Source organism: Lissotriton vulgaris, chromosome 1_2 (genome assembly GCF_964263255.1).
Source record: "Lissotriton vulgaris chromosome 1_2, aLisVul1.2, whole genome shotgun sequence".
Lineage (NCBI taxonomy): Eukaryota > Metazoa > Chordata > Amphibia > Caudata > Salamandridae > Lissotriton > Lissotriton vulgaris.
Genome location: NC_141686.1, coordinates 357,373,614 through 357,393,934, shown reverse-complemented (window position 1 = coordinate 357,393,934; position 20,321 = coordinate 357,373,614). Strand labels below are relative to the sequence as shown.

Genomic DNA, 20,321 nt, shown 5'->3' with positions numbered 1-20,321 from the left:
CACATTATGCAGCCGAGCACCAACACAGACACCCTTGCACCATGGTGCACTGGGGTCTATGTCTGCTGAAGAACAGGGAAAGAGGAATAAAAGAGGAGAAATGAAAACATTTCTCCTCGTTATGCCTGCTTTGGGGAGGTGTAAGGTTTTGGCATTGCCCCAGGTTTGCCTGAGTGTCTAAATCTGGGGCGGTGTCAAAATAAATGGGTGTTTCGTGGGAGAACCCAGAGCAACACCCATGGAATGCCTCCTTGATGCAGAGTAAGCCGACGCAGCTCTTTGCGCTGCCTAGCCTCACTCCATATCTATGAAGCCTTTTGCGTCGCCTTGTAGGTATGATTCAGAGGCCGGCGCCACACGAGCTCCAGCTGGGCAGGCCTCTTGGAAATTAGGCCAGAGTTTGCACCAGCAAGAGTAAAACTATGTGTCTACAGAGAGTAGCTGTCAAGTACTAGGGTACTCAGCCCCTGATGCCCTTACCACTGAGAAGGACTACAGTAATTCAATTAAGGGGGGACCGCCCAGAGCGAGACCTCCCTCCATGCTTATTTTTAGGGTATAGATCATTCCATGTCAAATAACATTTGGGCGGGGGGAAACGTGACATATTTCTTTAACAACTGGGACATGTTGTCACAAGACACCTGGATACAAGACGAGGTAACAGCCTTCAAGATGGAGCTTTACAGCTCTTCCGCTGAGTGACGTTTATACAACTATTGCAGTGTTCAGGTTAGACAAGGAAGGTAATCCCATCTAGGACCGGGATATTGTGGTTGAACTGTTTGAAACTGAGCATACTCAAATATGAGGCAGTAAGATGGTGCTGGCCATACCGGAGCATAATGGGCAGTGATTTGTGGACTGTGGTTACTGACATCATGGGGAATGTAGTTTTTAAGTGTACTGTTGATTGGTTGCTGTGCAAATTCAGTAATAGAAAAAGAAGCATTATTCCCATCAGTATGTGCTAAATAACATTTACAATTCTTGATGTGCTAGCTCAATAAAAATTTCTCTCAACACTTATATACAGATACATAAACATTAAGTCTGGGCGGTGAACTCCGCTCCGTTCGTAGACTTTGTGGAGTCTTTCCACACTCCTCAGACACTCGGAGTTCAGAAAAACATTTCCTTGCTTGTGCTCACCAACGTTAAATTGAAGAGCGTGAGCAAGGAAAATCCAGCACTAGACCATCTCCCAGCCAGATTTCTCAACGCGGCTGCCCGGGGATGGGAACTCACACTCATGTCGAGAAACCTTCCATTCACGTTGAGGAAGCTGCCGTTCTAGTAAAACTTCTACTCAAGCGGCGGAAAGATGCAGTTCCCTCTTGCACTGTGCGTGGTGCCGTTCACACTGATTTTACTGCGCGGGACAAACATCTGGCGCCAAAAAATCACTGTGTTTTAGTAGATGAATTTTGAGTCTAGTATGCTAGTAACTTGTACTTTTAGAGCCTGTGTAAGCCGAATAAAGTTTTATGTCTGGCTGATATGCCGTAAATGTGCCAACGCAGCTGCAACAATCTTGTGACCCGCTGGCTTGCTCTTGACAATAATCCAGTATCATAGATTCAGCTGAGGCCCCCAATTCCTAGCCTCATCATTCACTTACACCCAGGGCGTCTCATCCTTGCACACACATACATGCCACCATTGCGACTTAGTTCATTCCTAGAGATCCACACGTCACTGCAGATCCAGGGCTTGCTACCAGCCACAGCAAGCTCCGAGCACTCACCCAAATAGGATAGGATAGGATATATGTTCATAGAGCGCTCGATTGCCGTGGCGTCTTGGCGCTAGTGTATGTAGAAGGGAAGTATGGCCTGTGTTACCGGGGGACTATGTGGAAGTGAACAGCCATGTTTTCAAGTTCTTCCTAAAGACCTGCTGATTAGATTGAAATGTCATGGCCATAGGCGTTTTGTTCCGTAACTTTGATGCACAACTTGATAAAGTCCTGCCATCCCATCTTGCTCGTCTGATCTTAGCAATCTGGATAAGGCCCAAATTAGCAGATCTAAGGGCACTTGGGGGGTATAATGTAGGAACATTTTTTGGAGATCCTCAGCACCGCCACCATAAAGGGCTTTGTGCACCAGGAATAAGGCCTTAAATTCCACCCGCTGCTGGATGGTAAGCCAGTGCAGTGACTTAATTCCTGCCGAGGTTGATTGTCCTTTAGGAATGTTTAGAAGTAATCTTGCTGCAGTGTTCTGTAGAGACTGCAGTTTTCTCAGCTGGGTCTTATCAATGCCCAAAAAAGGGCATTGCAACAGTCCAGTTTAGACAGGAAGAGCGCCACCACCAGCGTCTTTTGCAATTTTTGTGAAAAAAAAGGGAAGATTTTTCTCAAGGTTTTTAGTAAAAAGAAGCAGGAGGAAGTGAGACTGTTTACCTGGGCAGAAAAATTAAACTGGTCATCGAAGATGACTCCGAGGTTTCCTACCTTGGGGACAGGACACGGGCATTCCCCGGCCTCAACCGGCCATTAGGAGTCATTCCACAGGCACCGGCCAGGGCCAAACTCTATCACCTCCGTTTTGTCAGTGTTCATTTTCAGGAAGCTATGGTTCATCCAGGTCATGATCTCAGTGAGACAAGCATGAAACCTGGCGTCTGTGGCCTCAGGCTGATAGAAGATAAAGATAACAAGCTGAGAATCATCAGCATATGAGACCAGGGCAAATCCATGCCTCCTGATAAGTCTGGCCCAAGGAGAGACGTAGATGTTAAACACTGTCTGGGATAGGGGTGGCGACATGGGCACTGGTGTCTGAGTGACCCCAGAGCAGCCTCGCACCAGGCATCTGTCTGCCCCTTGCTTCATGGTCACTGATGACTACGGGTGGATCTTGAAGGGGACACACAATGTTCACCAGGATGATTCACGACTCTATACACTAGTGCTGTTGCTTCGATATAATAGTTTAGAGGCACGCCTTGTGCGCTCACAGATGGCACAGGGTCCAGAGTCATCAGACTATTTTAAGCCAATCAATACGCTCAGTGAAGGAAAAGGTCCAAGGGACAAAGGGGTTCCCAATGCAATTACACTATTAAACTTCAAAGGTTGTCGTCTGAAACATCAACAGTGCAAATTGTACTTGTAACGCTTGCACTACTCTAATAAACAAAGTGATGGCGCAAACTACACCCTGGAACGCCTCACATCTGAGGGGCTGGTGGTTGAAGGGCTGCAGGGGGGGGATGTTAGTTCCTCCCCACCCTCTTCCGTGACAGACTAATCACAAAGATAGAAAACGACACTCTGAACGTACTGATGAGTTTGAAGTATCTCCCGTCTCATCGCCACATGGAACAGGCAGGCAGATTGGTTTATTAGCAAAGTTTTATTGCATAAAATAAGACATTCTTGGCAAACAGCTCCCTGCGACAGTGTCCTTTGTCTAGTTGTCAATCTCCCCCTCACACTAGAACAGGACAACAACTGACCTCACAAAACACATCACAGAATGAGATGCAATACTCTTCACAGGGTCTTCATTAGCTAATCTGCTTTGTTTTTTAATGCATGTGAAAGTTAGTTTTGGGGAATTTAATTCTCACCGGAATAGCAGGCAAACTCCGGCCGACTTCGACCATATGGTTTGCTTTGCCCTGGCCTTGACCCATTCTGGTCCGAGGTGGAATCTGAGCTCACACAGACCTTAGGTCGCCAGGTTCCACACGATCCCTTACATCTTCTCCTGGGTGTATTTGAAGGTTTGGATGGCTCAAGAGCGGACAAACATTTTCTGGGTACGGCGGTCGCTGTGGCTAAATGAGATATTGCAGCGGTCTGGGCCCAGCCCAACCCCACTACCCTGCGAAAGTGCAACAGGGAGTGGATGGGTGCGTGGCCCAGGAGGAACATGGTTGTCCCGCGAGGTTCCATAGGGTTTGGGGCAAATGGCTGAACCTACTCTTTTAAATTGCCAGCTTTGGCTGTCCCACGTAACGGGATGCTGCTTTCCAGCTGGGGTGGCTTGCATAAATACTCCTACCCTAACAGTGTTTTTTTTTTACTGTCTGTTGGAGATGGAATTGGCTTTACTGTGTAAGATATATGCTGTCTTTTTTTTTTTCTTCTCAAAATGATAATAAAACTGATTATCATTAAAAAAAAAAAGGAATTCTCACCAGAATAAACCATCTCAAAACATTATGAATTGTGTAACGGTCTCGGCTGTTGAAACTGCAGAATGATATGGTTGGTGCCACCTTTGTAAGTTGTTAGAATCTGGACAGCCACGAATCCTCTTTTGATCTCTCAGCCTGGATGGGTTGTACAGAATATTTACACAGCCGGTCTGAAGATACTGACAGGGAGTAGATGTTCCTGCTTTTTTGATGGAAGGAGTTTATATTTTTTGTCCTCAAGTGGTTATTGATTCCCATTTCTTCTCCTAGTTTCTTTTTCCCATGTGCTCAGGTCTTTCAATATTTTTTTGTTGAATCCCAGAAGTTATGTCTATCAGGATAGTTTATGATCCACACTTGGTAACACGTCCTCAACACTGCACACATTTCATGAGAGTCGGACAGGTTTAATTCGCAGTGAAGCAGCCTCTGTGAAGTTCGTTGCTTGGTGAAGGGACGTTAGTGACGTTGAAGAAGCTACATTCTGTTTGGAGACGCTGCGAACGTTAGAGTGTGTCCTTTAACTCAAAGCTCTTCTGACTTCAGAGGAAAGGGAGGATTTCAGTCCGGAAGGATTGTTTGATGTCAGAAGAGGTCTAACTTTAGCTGTAGATTCTTAGATGATGTAAAAGATCAGATTTCTTTTTTAAATGAAGGTTTTTTGGCAGTGCTTTGAGAAGGCTTCCATCTTGTGTTACTTGATGCTGCTGAGCACCACCTTTTGTTTACAGCAGTTTCCATATCCTGTACGGAGTCATGGCCGTCGCCTGTGTGTTCTTTGATGGCGTACAAGGCTTGCCTTAAGACCAAAGCTCTTGCTACACACAGTGCAGTGATAAAGCTTCTGTCCTGTGTGTGTGACTTGATGGCGTACAAGGGTCCCCTTCTGAGAAAATCTCTTGGAACACACAGTGCAGTGATAAGGCCTCTCTCCTGTGTGTACGCTTTGATGGCTTACAAGGGCTGCCTTGAGAGTAAAGCCCTTGGAACACACAGTGCAGTGATAAGGCCTCTCTCCTGTGTGTACGCTTTGATGCTGTACAAGGCTCGCCTTCCGAGAAAACCTTTTGGAACACACAGTGCAGTGATAAAGCCTCTGCTCTGTGTGTACGATTTGATGCTGTACAAGGGTCTCCTTCCGAGAAAACCTCTTGGAACACACAGTGCAGTGATAAGGCTTCTCTCCTGTGTGAGTTCTTTGATGCAGTACAAGGTTTGCCTTATGAGAAAAGCGCTTGGAACACACAGTGCAGTGATATGGCTTCTCTCCTGTGTGTACGCTTTGATGCCGTACAAGGGTCTCCTTCTGAGAAAACCTCTTGGAACACACAGTGCAGAGATAAGGCTTCTCTCCTGTGTGTATGCTTTGATGCCGTACAAGGTCTGCGTTGAGAGTAAAGCCCTTGGAACACACAGTGCAGTGATAAGGCCTCTCTCCTGTGTGTACGCTTTGATGCTGTACAAGGCTTGCCTTCCGAGAAAACCTTTTGGAACACACAGTGCAGTGATAAGGCCTCTCTCCTGTGTGTACGCTTTGATGCTGTACAAGGCTCGCCTTCCAAGAAAACCTTTTGGAGCACACATTGCAGTGATAAGGCCTCTCTCCTGTGTGTAAGCTTTGATGTCGTACAAGGGTCCCCTTTCGAGAAAACCTCTTCTCACACACAGTGCAGTGATAAGGTCTCTCTCCTGTGTGAGTTCTTTGATGTTTTAGAAGATTTCCCTTCTGAGTAAAGCTTTTCTCACAGATATTGCAGTGAAAGGGCCGCTCTCCTTTGTGAGTTTTTTCATGTGTTGCCTTTTCAGCAAACCTCATTTCATGCTCAGTGTAGGGATACTGATCTTTGTGTGTTTGTTTGTGCAGTAAAAGATGCGTCTTTCCAGTAAATGTCTTCTTACACTCAGCACAGGCATAAGCTCTTAGGCCGGTGCATATTCTTTTTTGCCTTTCAAGTAGTGTTTTATTGTTAAAATTCTCCGTCCTCTGTATTCCTTGGTGTTTTCTTTCAGTCATTTTATAAGCAAAATCCTTCCTTCCTCCAGAAGCTTTACGTTTCTCTTTCCCATTCATACTTTCTGTCGTCGACTGCTGTGCTGCAGAATGAAATGAACACTGAGAATTATACATGGGAAATATTTCTTGAAAGAAATGCACGGTTATAATATGAGAAAGGCAGACAGTAATATCTAGGAAGGAAGGAAAATGTTACTACCTGTAAACAATCATTTGCTGCTAGTAGTTCCACAGTTCACATGTGGTGATCTCTCATGGGATGGGTTCTGACTACTAAGAAAAAATTAATTTAAAGATTGAGTTTCGATCTGGAGAACGACTCGTAATCCCATACCAGAAAGGCATAATGCACCAGCGCGCAGACTCCAATTAAAATCATTGTGCTGTTTTCTCCATCGGAGTACAACTGCTTATATGTGTCAAATTAAAAAAATAAACTGCTTAATCTGAGCAACCTATATACTTTCCAACCATTCAGCAAGTGGGTGATGCATGTGAGCCTGCAACATGACAAGCTGACAGTATTTGCAAGTGAGTAACATTTTCCATTTGCAGCAAGCCGTGGCACATCACAGGTTGTGCAATAACTTAAAAGAATCGGTAAGGTCCAGAATGCCGCAGCCAGGCTCATTCTAGAGAATCCACGCCACAAACATATGACCCAACACCTACGAAGAGTCCACTTGCTCCCCGTCGAGAAGAGGATCACCTTCAAACTCCTCACCCACACCTACAAATCCCTCAACAACATCAGACCCACATACCTCAACAACCGAATATGTTTCCACGTACCCAAGAGGAACCTCTCCTCCACGGACCTTGCGGGTGAGTAGCGCACTCTATAAACCGCTGATTGATTGATTGAAATGAAAGAATACCTAATTGAGTTACTAATATGCTTAGAACAATTAAACACTTCTGGGTATCTTCCTTGCATTGATGTCACCAGAGAAATATTTTATGAAAGGATGCACAGAACCACATGTTTCTGCTTTACAAATATTTACTAGAGCTATGTTGGGTAGAAAAGCCATGGATGCATCTTTATCACACGTGGACTCAGCCTGTGGTATTTCTATGTGGTGTCTCCGCTAGGCCTGGGCGGTAAATTCAGTTCCACTTGCGGCAGTTGTCGAATTGTCAAAACTTCCGCGATCCGCAACTTCGCAGAATTTTTTGCTTGTTCACGCTTTCAAAATGTGTGTTTGCAAGATATTTCCCCCCGAGCACGCAAACAGTGTTCGCGAACAGGAAAAAAGCATTGTGTACGGGAAGTAGAAGCAATTCTGTGTTTTCGCAGAATTCTGCGTGCTCACGGAGATTTTTTTCGCTGAGCTTTGCGTAATATGACTACGCAAATTTCGCCCACCCCATGTCTCCGCACGAGTAGAAAACCATATGCCAAATTGTGCCGGTGCAAAAACCAGTCTTATTTTTCATACCTTTTCAATTCTGATAATGTAGAGCATGAGTGCATGTTTAACACTGGATGCATATTCAACTTTGTCTTTGTAAACTTGCAGGAACTGTTCATCTACTTATGGGGCGTGCCGTTTGCTAACTGTTTGAGGAAGTGACTGCTACTAGGTGGACTACTATCCCCATTAAGGCTTGCAGTCATGTAGTGGCTTAAAAGGTGGACTTGTTACTCATAAGACAACATTAAAATCTTAACTGGATGTCAGGGGTGCTCTGGTGGGATAACCATTCTCAACTCTCCCATGAACATTTTCACAAGAGTTTTTTTTAAAGTATTCAAACGTTAGTGTAGGCTAGGCCAGCTTCTTTATGTATGTATCTATATGTTATTTCTATACTGCAAACTTAGACTAAAGCTAGAGCCAAGGATGAGCATAAATTATTTTTAAAGAAGGGAGTCCTCAACTCTTTCCTACACGGGAGCAATGTCGGGCGGTCCTGATGGATACAGGGATGTTGTTCCAGATCATGAGTTCATAGATGGAAAAGGCCTGCTAACTTGTTGTTTTGTTACAGTTCTAAGTCTGCAGTCTGATGGAGTTCTCCAACCTGACATTTGTTGCCCTTGAATATAAGAGCTGAACTTAAGGACAACGAGAATGATGAGCAAGTGATAAGAAAGAGGTAAAAGCTACAAAAGAGGAAATTCAAAAGGGAAAAGCAAGACTACTGTCCTGGAAGAGTCTTAAACTTTGTAAGATGATACGAATAAGTAAGGAGAGCGGTCAAAATTACATTGACACAAAGACGAGGAATCAAGCTCAGAAGGTGACTCAGACGACTCTGCTAGCAACTACCTAGAAAAAAAAACTACTTGCCCCTTTTTTCACTGAGTACGGGTTACTGAGACAAGGACGGACAATGGAATATTATAAAAAAGGAAAAACAAAAGCAAGAGGCACAAACAGAGGAAGAGAAAGACAGGAAAGAGCAAATGGAAGACAAAAAGATAACTCACCCCTTAGGAAGAGAAAGGTGATAGAGCAAGGCGAGATATGAATTAAATCTCCATTATTAACTCATCACAACATTAACTGACAATGGATGAATTAAATATCCAGAACCTTGGCTTATATTTCTGCCCCAGGAGGGACTTAGATTACAGTTCATGTAGAATCGACATATTTCCATTTCTAAGATTTCAACATAAAATCAGACCCAAGCCAATGAACATGAGAATGGGGGAGCCCAATTCAGAAAACATGACTTGTGTTCAAGAGACGCTGATACTTCATGACATTGGCTGGTCTGGATGATGGAAATATATGTGCTACGAAAGAGCGGGAAGCGTTGCTCGGAAAGAGGGCCCAGATAGATCAGGGAAGCCTAACTCGCTTCAAAAAGCAAGCTGCATATAACTCCAACTTGCCTCATGATAATCTGGATGTCTTTAGTGACTTGGTCGCCAAAGACTTGTTCAAATAAATTGTTCACCAGTCAACGCAAGAAGGGAAGAATCAGATCCAACTTGAGTAACGGACAAAGGGAGGCCATTAACACATTACGTAATGACAACATAAGTACCAATGTCATCCGATAAGGGGCAAGAATGTGGTTTTAATGATTGTTTGCAATTATGAACTAAAGGCTTTTCAATAATTATTATATTCGGATTGTTGTGAAAAGAGAATGGCAACATTTTCATTTGTGTAAAACACTACCCTCTACTGTACCATGCTTTTACCTTCTAACAAATGTATGCAAGAACAAGGGGGGCGTTTAGCGCCCTCCAACAATCGCTTACTGGAAAACACAGCAATAAACTAAAACCATTTATTGCTGATTCTTGTGGAGAGCCTCCCATCATATTGTATAGATGGAGAGAATTTCCCACCACAAAAGATATACACAGGAGACAATAATATTTGACAATTACCTAGGATGTGATCTTGCTAATTATGCATACAACACACGCAAGGTCTACGAGCCTATGAACACGCTTTTTGCAATAGACCAATATCTCCATATGACTATACATGGATGCTTAGGACCATGACTTTTGCCTAAATAACAATATTTTCATATTTAACTATAGGTATTACAGATAAATCTCAGGAACAGCAACGGGCACCTTCTCTCCCAACTATGCAAATGTAGTTGTGGTATGGTGGAAGGAACAGGTGTGTCGTGTAGTTCCCACTAATCCGAAGGACCTGCGCGTTTGTTGGACAAAATAAACTTTGGATGAGGTGCCTAGACTGCTGCTAGAGCGGAGGGACGCAACTCCTCCCACCTACAGCTTCACTTCCGGGGCACGGCTCACATATACCAATGTGCATCCGGCCGCGCAGCGGACGAGAGCAGCGGGCGCGACGATGGCGCGCCAAAGTTAAGCCTGTCTGCGCCCGTCCGCGACCGGGCTCGGCCCAGTGCCCTACCCCCTGCTCAATCCTCCGCGGTCCCTATAGTCTATGACGGACGCTAGCTGTGGGAATTACGTCCAGCGGTTGCGGATTGTTGCAGGCACACTTTGTAGGTAATCTCGTCCACCAAGTGCCCCCATTGTTCCTTTAAAGCTAAGAGAGAGCTAGCATGTAAGGCAGGGGTAAGTAGTTTCCACGGGGCCCTACTGAATTGCAGATCACTCCCTAAACATGGTTTGCAAATTTGGGATCTTCTTTTAGAGGAGAAGTTGGACATACTCTTCCTGACAGAAACGTGGTTGGGGGCGGACTCAGACCCTGAGGTCATTGAGGCATTACCGCCGGGTTATAGCATGGCCAGGGTGGATAGACCCTCAGGAAGAGGTGGGGGGATTGCAGTGATCACTAAAGCGCCTCTTGTGTGCTCTTTTGAATCTCTAGGGATAGAGAATTGTGAGGCCGGCAGGTTTGGACTACAAATTGGCCCTCAGGGTCATATATCGGGTATCCTTCTTTACAGACCACCGGGGAGTTTAGGCAATTTTAGACAAAGTCTGCAAGAATGTGTAGCACATATGGCGCTTTGGCGTAGTAAGTTTATGCTACTGGGAGATATGAATATTCACTTTGAGGATGCACGACTGAAAGAGGCTGTAGAGATTAAACTGGAATTACAGGATAACTATTTAGAGCTGCTAAATCACACCCCCACCCATACGCATGGACATTTATTGGATCCAGTGTTTGCCAGCTGGGATGGTATAATGATGAGAGCCCCAAGTCCGCTCCCTTGGACTGACCACTTTCTGATTCCTTTTGATATCTGTATCACTGAGGCTGAAGATATCCTGAGGGGGGGTGATAACAGCTATCCCCACCGAAAGTGGAAGAACTTCTCCCAGTCTATATTTAATGAGAAGCTACGCATTGGGGGATGCCGGGAGGAGCGGATAGTGAAAGCTCCAATTTAAATCTGGAAGCCCGTATCCTTGAAACCCTGAATGCAGTAGCGCCATTGTATACAGCTAAGCAAGGGAAGAGAGCTAGAAAATCTGCCCCATGGTATACGTCAGACCTGCAGTCACTCAGGTCGGAGTGTAAGAAGCTGGAAAGAAGCTGGCGGAGGGACTTTGACACTCTTAAAAAGAATGAGTATAGATTTGCCCAGAGGGGCTATCAAAGAAAGGTGAGAGAAGCAAAGGCCCTTCATTACAAAACTATAATCAGTGAGAGCTTTTTAAAATTTATAAAGGAGATCTCAGCGGTTTCCAGCTCCAATGCGCCTGAGTCGGACTCTATCATGGAATGTAACAGAGTGGCAGAATTCTTTGCTAGTAAGGTGCGTAAAATGTATAGCTCCTTCTCCAGCTGTCCTGCAAGTGGGGAGGCCTTTGTAGAAATGAGGGAGGCTGACTCTGACAGAAGGCTGGAGTGCTTCACAGTACCTACATCTAAGGAGCTTGTAAGAACATGCCTTAGGGTGAAGTCAGGATCTCCTCATGATCCAGCCCCCCCTAGAGTGGTGGGAGAGAGCTTAGAGGTTTTAGAACCATACATTCACCATGTCCTTAACTTCATTTAGCACCCAGATCCTTCCGCTGAGCTGGAAGAAGGTGTAGCATTGTAGTAAAGCAAAGGGAGACGATGGTGATATCCAAGAGTTTATTATGTACAGTATCATAAGATAGTCACTGCACACGACACCAGCCACTGGTCGCCAGTCCGATCGCGGCGCCTCAGGTCACCGTTCTAACCACGGCGCTCACCCTGGAACCTTCGCAGCAGTGACATTCTAAGTGATGTCACTACGGAGTGTTCCAGGGTGCGTGAAGGGCAGAGGTCAAGGTGGAAGATACCACAGAAGGCTATCGTTCTACCGATAAGGAAAAAGGCCAACATAAGCCTTGCTGTTTTAGACAATCTGAGACAGATTTCCTTGCTGCCATATACCGCGAAGGTAGCTGAAAAAATAGTGAACTCACAATTGATGGCGTTTGTTGAGGAGGCCAAACTCCTTCATCCTTCCCAGTCGGGGTTTCGGGCAGGATATTCGACCGAAACTGCCTTACTGCGTGCCACAGAGACGCTACGGCAGGGCGCTGACGCAGGTCACACCATGGCACTGGTCATGCTTGACCTAAGTGCAGCGTTCGACACTGTAGCACATATCACCTTGCTACAGTGTCTGAACAGGGGAGGTGTGACGGGTCAGGCGCTCAGCTGGTTAAAATCCTTCCTGACTGGCAGAAGTTTCCAGGTCCAGAGAGGCCCGTTTCAATCTGTGGAAATGGCACTGGAACAGGGGGTGCCGCAGGGCTCGGCCTTGAACCCTACCTTATTTAACTTATACATGGCCTCCCTAGCAGCTGTGGTTCAATCGTTTGGTGTAGAGATAGTATCCTACGCCGACGATACTCAACTGCTGCTCACCCTCTCCCAGGCACCGTCAGGTGGAGCCGACAACTTTAGAGCATGTATGCAGGCCTTAGCAGTGTGGATGGATAACCACTGCCTAAAGCTGAACGGCTCAAAGACGGAGGTGCTGGTGGTCGGTGGTGATCAACTCAAATGGACGTGCGACTGGTGGCCAAGCTGTCTGGGTACAGTGCCTACCCAGTGTACGGAAGCGAAAAACCTTGGGATTTGGGTAGATCCCACACTTTCCTATGAGGCACATATTGGGTGGTTGGTGGGGAAGTGTTTTGGGGTGCTTAAGATCCTGAATAAAACCTTGGGCCTGCTCCCCTTGGAGGCTAGACGCACGATGACCCAGGCCCTGGTTACATCCCGGCTTGATTACGGGAATGTCCTCCTCTTAGGAGTTTCCAGCAAAAGTATAGGTCGGCTTCAGGTATTACAAAACGCAGTGGCACGTCTAGTGCTTAGACTACCTAAGAGAGTGACATCCAGAGTCGCATTGGCGACCCTCCACTGGCTTCCAGTAAAGGAAAGGATACTGTTTAAGGCCCTCCTGACATGTCACCCTATCCTATGGCAGAAGGCTCCCCCATACCTTACTGATTTGATCACTAGGTATGAGCCGAGGAGAGCGCTGCGGTCTTGCGGAATGGGTATGTTGGTGACCCACCGTTTTAAGAGGGCTAAAATGGGAGGTCGCTCTTTTAGAGTGATGGCCGCCACAAGCTGGAATAAACTCCCGCTCAGTCTTCGCCTCCAACAATCGGAAACTACGTTTCGGTGTATGTTAAAAACTCACCTGTTCCAAAGGTGAGTTCGATGCTGGTCTCTGATGTGGGTCAGTCAAAGTGCCTGGCTAGTATTGCTCTGGCAGCGCGGGGACACGCCGAGATGGCGCAGCCATAGCACTTTACAAATATCTTTATTATTATTATTATTATTATTAGACTGGCTCCGGGCACCTCCGCAGGATGAGTTGGCCTAGAGACCAGCTAGCTCACAGTGCCACCGTAAGCCTCCCTAACCTTACCAGGAAGCCAATGGTTTCTGGCAACCTCTGAACGTGACAACCCTGACCACTCAGGGATCGTGGAAACAGAACAGAACCTTTTGCTCAGTCACTCAAACTTACTTGCTCTCAGAGAAATATACAGAAAATACACAGTAGGGCGTTTTCAATTTATTTATTGAGCCAACGTTATTCTTGTATAGAATACATAAGCTGCAATAATCAGAAGATTGAAGCAGTTGAAAGTGATTAAAAACACGTAAATAGTGGATATAGTACTACCATGGTGCTAAAACAGTGTATATATGCAGGCATATAAACAAGGCAGTAATCAGGCGTACGCCTACTATGCACTCCCTACTCTGCGTGCATCTAGAGTGTGTGAGGGTGGGAAGCCAAGAATCCCCACTAAGGGACGATCCCACCCCATTACCTGACAGGGAAGAATGCAGGCCCCGTATTGGTTACAAACTGAACTCCCCCTCACAGAGATGCCAGCCCGCTGCATAGTGAAGTCTCAGCCCGCACGGACCCTCGGTGTCAGCTGTAGCGCCTCCTCTACTAATCTATTGGGATGCTCATTATTTATAATAGAAAGCATCTTTGTGATGTACGTATAGATTAGTCTATGTTCTAGATATGTAGATAGCCCTGTCACCCCGTGGATGAAGATACGACATTTGTACATAGTGCGTCAAGAGGCCTTGTACTTAGTGTTCGAGGCATCGTGATAATGTTGTGCGAAGCTAGATGTGTAAACAAAGTAATTTCAGAGAAACTAATCCAACATTGTCGTGCATGCAAATATGTGCAAAAGGTCACAGCAGAAATGTTACTGTAAAAAATAGGACAATATATGAAATGAGCCACTTTGCTATATGGGCCTAGACCGGGCACATAACGGGTGGTCTGGACATCACAAAATGAAAACATGACAAACCATACGCTGATTTGGATCGGGGATATAGATGACCTTTCCCTGCTGTGGGACGGAAGTAGGGAAATGTCTAAAAGATTAATCCAGAGACAGAAACTGATCTCAACCTAAAATTCACTCAGGGGATCAGAATTAAATCTATAAATGAGAACCCACAACATGAATAAACTACTTTCAAATCAGAGACACCAAAGGAGGGACCTGATAGTACAGTAAGGTTCATGACTACAAACAATACGAGGTACACAGCAGCAAGACAAATTCTAAACATTGGAAAATATTAAAAGCTGATCAGGTGATTGGACACGATATTACCTCACATCCCTCCATTACGTATCGTAAAGCCCTATCCTTAAAGGACAAACAAGCCCATAGCTATATAGAAAGTCCAATGAAAGAAAGGGGCCATCTAACCTAAAAGGTTTCAGAAAATGAGGGAAATGTATGGCTTGCAAATCTGGTGTCAAAATAAAGGAGGTTATTCTGCATAACAGGAAGAAAAAGCAATCAATTCATAACCTGTAGCACAGATTTCTGGGTATATATACGTGAAAGAATGTACACACAGAAAACAATATGTGGCCAACTGGATGTTCCCCATTGGCAAGTGATGGAGCACATGAGAGGCATCAAACACGCGACTTAAATTCACCAGCGTCTGGAGATTTTGTAAAATGCCACAATAGCATTGTAGACTCGCTCATTTTCCTTGGCCTTATATCAGAGGAGGTGATCAAGAGAAGAAATTGAAAAGAATCGATTTAAGATATAATACAGAGCTTGGTACCGAGGAAGCCAAGGGCCTGAATAAAGATCAGGAATTACACGGGCACATAGGATGCTTACTGATGTCGAATCTGCACACTTCCCCACTACTGAAACTCTCTGGAACACATGTTAAAAAAAGCCATCATTTCCTTGCAAGATTAAAAATATAGAATTTCTTTACATTTCTCAGTGCTCTACTTAGGGTAAGGGGGGTATACCTCATAATCATACTAGATTGATAATGCTCACCAAGAAGGCGCAAGAAGTTGGACTTAAAATCAGTGATACCACTGCGATCCCCTGCGGCTACAAAATCACCCGTAAATACAGCGTCGACCGACCAGGAGAAGGCAAAGCCATCATCCTCAAGAACACCCACCAACTGACCATTTACTCGAATGACTCAACGACGGGGCTACTGTTAGAGAAGTGTGTCAGCGCCGGGGGAAAATCACTGTCCCTGCCACTGGGAAAGTCCAAAACTGCAACGCCCACGCAGCGCCCGGTCTCTCCCTGCCGTCGGCGCTCCTTCAACACCAGCACGACAGCAGAGGAGGGGAGATCGGGGGGCACGGAGAGACTTCATCTCCCAAGTGCCCTTGCGCTGTGCAGCTGACGCCGGGGGATGACGCGCCAGGAGGCGCCTTAAAATCATCACTGACCTCCGCGTCGCGAGAGCGCGCGGGAGCTGCGCCGGGCAAAGCCCGGGCAAAGGGCGGGCCCTAATCTACAAGACCCCCAGCAGCCACCCGACCTTCAACAAAGCCATCGTAGACCTCATCGCACCCCAAGTTCTAGCATCCACAGATTACATCCTATTCGGAGACCTCCACTTCCATTTGGACAACCCCAGTGACCAAAACACTGACTACCTACTGCAGAGCCTCGCCAACATCGGACTCAAGCAGCTAGTCACCACATCAACCCATACAGCCAGACACACGCTAGACCTCATCTTCTCCGTCAGTGGGAACATTACCTACAGCCACACCACCGAACTCCTCTGGACCAACCCGCACTGTGTGCACTTAGCCATTCCAACCGTTCACCACCACCCTCACCACCCCCTCCGCCCCATCTGTTGTAGCTGAAACAAGGCCACCGAAGAACTTCTCGTCAACTTTCTCAGCATGACCGCACCACCAGCAGACGCCAACACCGCAGCACACAACCGTCATCAATGGATCTCCAACTGAGCCGACACACCAGCACCCCTAAATAAGACACCAGGCAAGCAAAACTTCAAGAAAGCCAGCTGGTTCACTTCAGCCCTCCACAAGTCCAAACGTAACAGCAGACAACTTGAGAAGAGATAGAGGCACAACAAAACCCCAGAAACCCAAGCAAACCACTGTCAACGCACACCACCTTCTCCTTAAAACCACAAAGAAAACGGCCATCAAAGACAGAATCAACGCCTACGCACACAACAGCACAGAAGTCTTTGCCATCGTCAAGGAGTTCGCCAAGCCCAACAGCGAGACCACAGACTTCCCACCCTCCCTAAGACCTCTGCAACAAACTCAGCACATTCTTCACCACACGTTCAGACATAACTACGACAGCTTTGACACCCAAGACCCTGCTACAATGCCTGCCACCATCGCACACAACAAAGCCTTACCCCCAACATATCATGCTCAACTGGACTCCACTCACCACAGATGACACACTCAAGACCATGAAGAGCATCCATTCCAGAGCCCCAGCGGTTCCTTGCCCGTATTACATCTTCTATTGAGCAGCGGCAGCACCATCAACTGCGCCATCAAAACTGCCACCTTCCCTGCCGCCTGAAAATACGCCAAGATCAACCCCCCTGCTGAGGAAGCCGTTTGCCGACCCGACAGACCTAAAGTACCTCAGACCTGTCTCCCTCGTCCCATCCCTTGCCAAGGTCATCAAAGAGGCCCTCAACGCCCAACTCTCCAAGTTCATCGAAGCGAACCATGTCCTGAACAACTCCCAATCCGGCTTCCAAAGCAATTATAGCACCGAGCTTGGACTCCTCGCCGCCATCGACGACATCCACTCCCTCCTTGACTGGGGAGGAATTGCCACTATCATCCTACTGGACCTCTAGGCCACCTTCGACAACATCACCACCGCACCTAGTCACAAGCTTCCAGTACACTGGTATCCACGACAAATGCAGCCACAAGCTACAATGCACAGAAACCAGTAGGGACTCAAAAAGGCAATAACTTATTCACCAGACGTGACACTGACTGAGTTCAAGGCCGGGGTCTACGCGACCCACTGCGCACCAGATACCTGACAGTGAAAGGGGACACAGCACGCAGCTTCTCGAAGAAGCGGAGACGGTGACAGGCGGACTCCCAGGGACCAAAAGTCTTGGCTGAAGGGGTCCGCAGTGTGCACCCACAATGATTCGGGCACTCTCGGACAGGCGGGCTCTTACCGGCAGCATCACGTGGCTGCGGCCGCCCGGGCTGGTGGTGGCAATGACTCTCGTCTTGCAGCTCCGTGGTGGGCTCACAGCGGCAGCAGCTCTTTCAATCCTCGACAATGGTGAGCAAGATGCGGGCACACAGCGACGGCAGCTCTCTCGTATCTGAGGTGGCCCACAGGACAAATCACGATGATGCAAAGTTGGCAAAGGTGAGGGCACTCAGCGGCAGCAGCTCTCTTAGCTGCGGCGGCCCACAGGACAGATCCCAATGATGCAAAGCTGGCAAAAGTGCGGGCACTCAGCGGCAGCAGCTCTCTCTTAGCTGCGGCGGCACACAGGACGAATCACGGTGATACAAAGTTGGCAAAGGTGCGGGAACTCAGCGGCAGCAGCTCTCTCTTAGCTACGGAGGCCCACAGGACGAATCACGGTGATACAAAGTTGGCAAAGGTGCGGGCACTCAGCGGCAGCAGCTCTCTCATAGCTACGGCGGCCCACAGGATGAAGGATGGTATCGACCAGGCTGACACAACAGTGGGCACTCAGCGGGTACAGCCCTCTGTTAGCGGCCCACACATATTCAGCGAAGGTTCCAAAGGTTCATATTCAGGCAGACTCTCAGCGGCGACAGCTCTCTCTTAGCTGCAGCGGCCCACGCAGATTTAGCAAAGGTTCCGGAGGTTCAAATTCAGGCGGGCTCTCAGCAACGGCATCGCTCTCTTAGCTGCGGCGACCCACACGGATTCAGAGAAGGTTCCGGAGGTTCAAATTTAGGCGGGCTCTCAGCAGCGGCAACTCTCTCTTAGCTGCAGCAGCCCACACAGATTCAGCGAAGGTTCCCAGTCCGCGTTCCTCACATTAGAACTAGAGACTCCGGATTGCTCGACTGTGGTGTGAGAGGGAAGGGCGAAAGAAGAAGCAATTAGGCCGAATTCGTGGATCAATGGTGCCAGGCTTTTATTTACAATGAACAGTTTCTTTTCTGATTTCTTCTGGATATCCTGAAGATTGGTGCAATGACAACTCCTAGGGTTCTTCCTTTCAAGGTCCTTGGGATGTTTTCAGGAACGCTTCTCTCTCAACTGATGGCTTTGATGTGGTCACGCACCCCGGCAGCCTCAGGAAAAGAAAACAAAGAGAAGTGGCGTAAGATGCCTGGTTTTAGCAGACTTGGAAATTTGTTTTGTCTTGGTTGTAATAGGGATTCCCGATTGGAGGACTCATGTCCGGTTCCTCCAATTGGAACTCCAACCTATGAACTCTACGTGAAGCATGGCGTGGGTCCTATCACGTACAATGAAGTATGGGTCCGATATACTAGGAAAGACGGTGTCCTAAAAGGGCCCCAATATAGTAGTTTTGACACAGAAATTTCATATAATCTAGAGGTTAGACTTTTTAAGAAGAAAGCCCGACCGGCGATGTTTGACTCTTTCCGCCTATGGCGAAAGGAAGCCAAACAGAAAGAAATTAAATTAGCGAAGAGGAATAAAAGAGAAAAGGGTATCTCGATAATGCAAGCTGCTACACAGTTTAAAGATAACGAAGAAGAGCAGGTGAGTGAACAATTGCACAGGCAACGTAAAATGGCGATTGATAAATGCTACCCAGTTTTGCCGCTTCTTCAGCAAGATGCAGCAAAAGAACTTGAAAAAGATCCTTTAATGTCACACTTATTGAGTTCGCACCCCCTTATGCGCAAAGTGCTACAGCTCCTCCGCAACCTTTAGTTGTGCAACCCCCAATTGTTGTGCCTCAAGTTCTTCCACAGTCGCCAGCTCCTCTCCAGTTGGCCCCTACTCCTCTGGTTCAGCCTTCTCAAGGGCCACTGACTTGGCTACCTGCTCCGCTACTTGCTCCACCTTTAACTCCTGCAACTTTTCCACCTGTTCTTGCTACCTCCCCTACTACTGCTCCTACGTTGACCTTTTCTCAGTCTGCTCTATCTCCCGTCTTGTCGACTTCTCCTTCTGTTCGACAGAGAATGACAAACACTGTTACTAGTCTTTTCACTCCTTTCTTTGGGTCGCATAGTGCGACCCCTGAATCGGAGGGTAAACAGTTGCGTAGCCAACTGCCTGATTCGCGAGAAAAATGAAATATTGGACCGCCTGGTGCGTAAATGGGCCACTCGTCCTTTAAGATATGATGTGGAATCTGTTACGGATGTCTTCCATCAATGGGAAGCACAAAAGCAGAGATATGTTTTCGATAAGGTGTGTACTTTCCTTCGTGAGGAATGGGAAGATGATGATGTGGGACAGGCTCCTTGCGAGTTGTTCAATATACAGTCTGAGTTTGCAAAGGGAACTATCGTGGGTTCCGATGTTGAGAAAGCAGTTGCAACGTTGTCGTCGTTTAGGAGTGAGCCCCCTTCTCAGTCGTTATTTGAGCCTGAGTGGTATTAGTTTCTCTGTTTCCAACAGATTTGATCCATTGTACAACTGTCGCAACTCTTGAATCTACTCACCTTAAAGGACAAACCCGTGTATCTTTACTCCTGATAGGGATAAACCCCTTCAATAACATGTCACACCACTGAACTTTGAGGTTGGGGATATGTCTTTTTTTTTAAGTTACGTTGTTCTTGAATGTACATATTTATTTTTAATGACTGTCTTTTTCTTTGTACGCTTTTATGATTTTAAAAAACAAAATCGAAAAGCATTTTCGTATTTCATATTCGACTTGTAAAGATACACCGAATCCCGTTCCGTGGTCTGAAGATTGTCAGAATTGCGGGAGGCATTGTGTTCGGCTCCTGTGTT

At 46.7% G+C, this 20,321-nt stretch overlaps 1 protein-coding gene across 1 annotated transcript in view; it reads right to left on the bottom strand.

Annotated features, from left to right (window-relative positions):
- Window positions 1–3,390: 3,390 nt before the first annotated feature.
- LOC147736825 (uncharacterized) overlaps window positions 3,391–20,321 on the bottom strand; it is a 467,810-nt gene continuing 450,879 nt past the window's right edge. The window contains exon 6 of the mRNA XM_086952705.1: window positions 3,391–6,246. Within this exon, the coding sequence (XP_086808831.1) occupies window positions 4,907–6,246 (1,340 nt within the window). The 3' untranslated portion in view covers window positions 3,391–4,906. The remainder of the gene's footprint in view (window positions 6,247–20,321) is intronic.